The sequence below is a fragment of the Rhinolophus sinicus genome, linkage group LG10 (genome assembly GCF_036562045.2).
Source record: "Rhinolophus sinicus isolate RSC01 linkage group LG10, ASM3656204v1, whole genome shotgun sequence".
In the NCBI taxonomy this organism is placed as follows: domain Eukaryota; kingdom Metazoa; phylum Chordata; class Mammalia; order Chiroptera; family Rhinolophidae; genus Rhinolophus; species Rhinolophus sinicus.
The window spans coordinates 66,624,874-66,629,992 of NC_133759.1; the positions used below are offsets into that span (position 1 = coordinate 66,624,874).

A 5,119-nucleotide genomic window follows, 5' to 3' on the forward strand; every position below is an offset into this window, starting at 1 on the left:
ACAGCTCTTCCCAAAGCCACAGAATTAGTGAGGCTTGAGGCAGGAAGCTCCTTCATGGGAGAGAGAAAATCATAAGTAGGAACGACCACGGCCCTTGGCAGCCCTTTCCATGGGACCAGGCACGGGGTCAGCACTCTCCATGGCTTATCTCATTTAATCCTGACAAGATCCCTACAAGGGTGTTTGGTCCCCATAGCTCCCCTGTTTTCATACAAGCAAACAGGCTCAGAGGTGAGGTGACATTCCCAACATGCACAGCTAGGAGGTGGCAGAGTAACCACTGTGCTGTACAGGGGAGAGGCACCCACCTTTTCCGCAGCAGGCATGTGACCTGTTGGGTGCTGGAGAAGTTTCAGTGGATAGATGGGAAGATGGGGACACGGAGTCTGCTCTGGGGGGCAGATATTACATATTCTAGCAGCTTCTCTGGCGTGCCTGTGCTCACGGTCCCCATCCAGGTCCAGGAACGATTACTTTTACACTGGGGTGGGACAGAAGAGGAACGGGTCAAACAATACGAATAGTATCAGACTGCAAAAATACTTATGGCCATAATGTGAAGTAAAAGCAGTATTTAAAGAATTTTCTGATATCCCGGCAAAAGTAATTGTTTTCACAGTAGCTGAGTCAATGAGAGTGTCTCGGAACCCCCTCCCGCCTCTGAGCAGCTCACACTGTGGAATTGGAGTCTAATAATAAAAGGTGCAAGTTGAGTTGGAGGCAGGGGCACGCCCAGAATGACCCCTGGGTGTCCCCATCCCTCTCCAGCGCTCCATTGAGCAGTGGGCACGGCCCGCCCCCTGTTGGTCATCCTCAGCACTGCAGCCGCAGGCAGAAAACCAGGGGAAAAAAAAATACACCTTTGGGGTCTTCAAAGCAGTGGAGCTGGCTCCAGGAGAGATGAGAGGAACCTCGGATGTTCGATGTCCCCGGTTTATGCTCACTGTCCTGGGGTGCCCAGTTTCCCCCGGAGGCTCCAGCATGGGTGTTCCGGCCCCTGATCCCCGAGAAGCCGTCTAGTACCCTGCCCCTGGCTCCCAGGCCACCCCGTCCCAGGGACCTCGGGGTAGAAAGCATTTACTGGACTCAGCGCAGTGGGTCATCGATGGAGAACAGTGATAGCACACAGTCTCCTACGAGCCTGTGAGATCCTCGGGGTCCCCGCCCCAAGCATATTCCAGTCGCAGTGAAGGAATCAGGTCTTCCTTCTGTATCCTGGAGGACCCTCCCCATGGGGGCTTGTCCTGGTCGCAGGCGCCCAGAGCAGTGGACACAGCACTCCAGACCCCGTCCTCTCTAGGCTGACCGACTGGGACCCTCGGGACCCCAGCCCATCAGCCTGGAATAGCTCCCCTCGGGATGCGGTGAGCCGCGGGAGTTTTGCTGGGAGACGGGCCGGGCCTCAACGCGTGGCGCGTCCTCCCCCTTTCCCAAAGTAACCACCTTCAGAGATGTGGGCGTGCCCGCTGGCCGCTCTGGCCGGGTCAGCTAACCGGCCTCCTCTGAGCCTCTAGCCAACCGGGGCCTCCCGACGCTGGCGCCGCCAGCCAATCGAGATGTCAACGGCCGGGGCCGCCCTCCTGTGACGCCGCCAGCCAATCAGCGTCCACTGTGGCTTCCCTCGAGAGTCGCTCATCAGCTGCGGAGGTCCCCCTGAAGTGGAGAAGATGCCGATTATATTTGGGGGCTGGGCACCTGGAAGTGAGGCAGCATCGCAGGGGGCCGTCGGAGGCGGGAAGGTGGGGGGTGGCGGGGGGAGGGGCGGGGAGGGGGGAAGGGCGGCGCCTCTCCTTCCCGCGATTAGCCTGAATGTGGAGAGGCTACCGAGGGGACACGTGCAGCTGCATTGGCCTGCCCGGCCGGTCTCCTGTACCTCCCTGCGAGGCTTCCTGTGTTTGAGAAATGGATGGAATTTTAGAGCACAGATTTTCTGAAAATGGGGATTGCCCCTATGGTATTTCATATTGAGGCCAAATCATAATCATTCAGAAATAATGTTTGGGAAAGCCCAGAAGAAAATGTTGTGGAGCTTGGCTAAGGGCAAAAATTGTGGCAGTCACCTAACTAGATCAAACAGCAGCCAACTGTTACTGGAACACGTTATGTGTATCAAAAAGATAAGGAAACGGTGTTGTTGCCAACTTGGTTTTAAACTGAAGCTTCACGTTACCTGTGTAAAAACCTGACGGTGGAAGCACTTTGAACTTTGGAACTTTCCCCTTGGACTTCTAATTCTTGTCAGTGCTTTGCAACAAGGCACTAACTAAAAAGCCTTTCTTCTTTTTTTCTTTTTAAACTTAGTCTTTGGTAAAAAGATGTTGCTTCCAGAAATCACATAGGAAGTTATTAGATGACTCGGAATTAGAAGGACAATCCCTTCTCATCCAAATATGTAGATTATTCTAAGACATATGAACTCTTAGAGGCCACGGGTGTTGTTCTCAGCATCTAGCCAAGGACAAGCATATTTGGCAGCCATTCAGTGGCTTTAACTGTCTTGACTTTATTGCCTGACTTCAATTCTGTCTTTTATGTCCTGTGTCTTCTGCACACAGCTGGGTGTAGGAGTCCAGACATTCCTGTACACAGCACAAGGAAAAGCTGTGAAAACCGTGCTTATGGGCCAACACATTCCCTTTTTATTGTTGTTGGACTTCAGGGGCATAGAGTTGGATTAATCACAATCGCCCTGCCCCCATCCATGCAAAGGCTTGTTTTGATTTCGTTCTTTTTGATAGTGTAACACCACAGCCTGTTGCCCCAGAAATGCTGTGTAACAGCCAACCACAAAAGCTGGGTGGCTTACAAGCACGTGGTTTATTACTGCTGCGCGCAGGGTGGGCAGCTCTGGGGGTCATGGTCCTCACTCACACATCCAGGGATTGGTGGGTCTCCCTTGGGACCATCAGGGCTACTCTGCTTGGCTCCACTTAACTCTCATCCTCAAGCAGGCAAGTCTGGGAGTATTCTCAGGATGATGGCAGAGGCGGAGACCTGCCAGGCGTCCTGAACCCTTTGGTTGGAACTGGCATCTCTGTTGCATTTTGTTGCCCAAAGTAAAACACAGACAGCTCAGATGCAAGAGGAGGGGGCATTGGTCTGTCAGGGCCTGTGGAATCAGATGAAATCTATAGATCAATCTGGGCAGAATTGACATCTTTATCATATGAAATCTGGCTTTCAAATATGGCATATTTCTCTGTTAATATATTTCCTCTCTAAGTACCTCTTTATGCGGTTGTATGGTTCTCCCTGTAGAGAACACATACTTCGTTTGTTGGAATTATTCCTGGGTACTTGAGTGTCTGTGACACTCTTGGAAATGTTGCTTTGCTGAAATTGTGTTCTCAATTTGTTTGCTGTCAGTGCAGAGAAAAACGGTTATCGTTGGTAGTTGGTAGGTTCATCACATTTCCAGACACATTGCTGTACTGTATTATTATTTCCGTTAATTTGCCTGCAGACTGTTGGGTTTTCTACATAAATGATCTGCCATTTGCAAATAATGATAGTTTCCTGTGCTTTTTTTCTAATCCTTGAGTTTCAGATTGCTATTTCTGAGCTGCCTATTCTGGCCAGGACCTCCAGTCCAGTGGCCATTCAGTCTTGTCCCTGATTTTAAACGCAGTGCTTCCATTATTTCCACGACTAGGGTGATGTTTGCCTAGGTTTTTTTGATTGGTGTGTTTTCATCCTTGATTTTTTTTGTTGTTGTTTTAAATATGGATATTCTTTATCAGGTTAAAGAATTTTCTTTTCTCCTAATTTACTAAGAGTTTAAATCATGAATGGGTGTTGAGTCTTCGATTGGGATGATTTTCTTGTTGTTTCTCTTTTAATGTGTGGGTTATTATGGATTTTCTATTGTCAAGCCATCCTTGGATGTCTAAGATAATCCCACTATGGGTGTGCTATATTATTTTTCCCTGTATCATTATATCCAATTTGCTATTATTTTACTGAGGATTTTTGCAACTATTTTCATAAGTGAGATAAATATGTAACTTTTGATATTTTTGTGTGCTTTTGATTTCAGGGTTATGCTGGTTAGGTAGAATGAGTTGGGAGTGATTCCTTCTTTTTCACTTGTCTGAAAGATTTTGTGTTAAATTGGGATGATTTCTTCTTTGAAACTTTTGTAGAATTCTGTGTGTGTATGTGTATGTTTTTAACTAATTGCTTTATTTTTTGAATAATCATAGGACAATTCAGTCTTTATTTTTTGTTTTTATAGGAATTTTTTCATTTCATTTCATTTTTCCAAATTGTCAGCTTATAGTCATTGATAATATTTTCTTTTTTTTAAATTTATTTTTTAAATTTATTGGGGTGACAATTGTCAGTAAAATTACATAGATTTCAGGTGTACAATTCTGTATTACATCATATATAAATCCCATTGTGTGTTCACCACCCAGAGTCAGTTCTCCTTCCATCACCATATATTTGATCCCCCTTACCCTCATCTCCCACCCCCCACCCCCCTTACCCTCTGGTCTGTGTCTATGAGTTTCTGTTTCTCATTTGTTTGTCTTGTTCTTTTGTTGTTTGTGGTTTATATACCACATATCAGTAAAATCACATGGTTCTCTGCTTTTTCTGTCTGACTTATTTTGCTCAGCATTACACTCTCAAGATCCATCCATGTTGTCACAAATGTTCCTATATCATCTTTTCTTACCGCCGAATAGTATTCCATTGTGTATAATATACCACAACTTCTTTATCCATTCATCTATCGAAGGACATTTTGGTTGTTTCCATGTCTTGGCCACCGTAAACAAAGCTGCAATGAACATTGGCGCACACGTGTCTTTATGGATAAATGTTTTCAGATTTTTTGGGTAGATACCCAGGAGAGGGATTGCTGGGTCATATGGCAATTCTATTCGTAATTTTTTAGGAACCTCCACACTGCATTCCATAACGGCTGCACCAGTCTGCATTCCCACCAACAGTGTATGAGGGTTCCTTTTTCTCCACAGCCTCTCCAACACTTGTTACTATTTGTCTTGTTGATGATAGCCATTCTGACTGGGGTGAGGTGATATCTCATTGTGGTTTTGATTTGCATTTCTCTGATGATTAGTGATGTTGAGCATTTTTTCATGTCTATTTG

At 46.4% G+C, this 5,119-nt stretch overlaps 1 protein-coding gene across 1 annotated transcript in view; it reads right to left on the reverse strand.

Moving 5' to 3' along the window:
• Positions 1-1,510: 1,510 nt before the first annotated feature.
• The window catches only part of LOC141567344 (protocadherin alpha-11-like), a 5,294-nt gene continuing 1,685 nt past the window's right edge, over positions 1,511-5,119 (reverse strand). The window contains exon 2 of the mRNA XM_074314090.1: positions 1,511-1,930. Coding sequence (XP_074170191.1) covers positions 1,511-1,930 — 420 coding nt within the window. The remainder of the gene's footprint in view (positions 1,931-5,119) is intronic.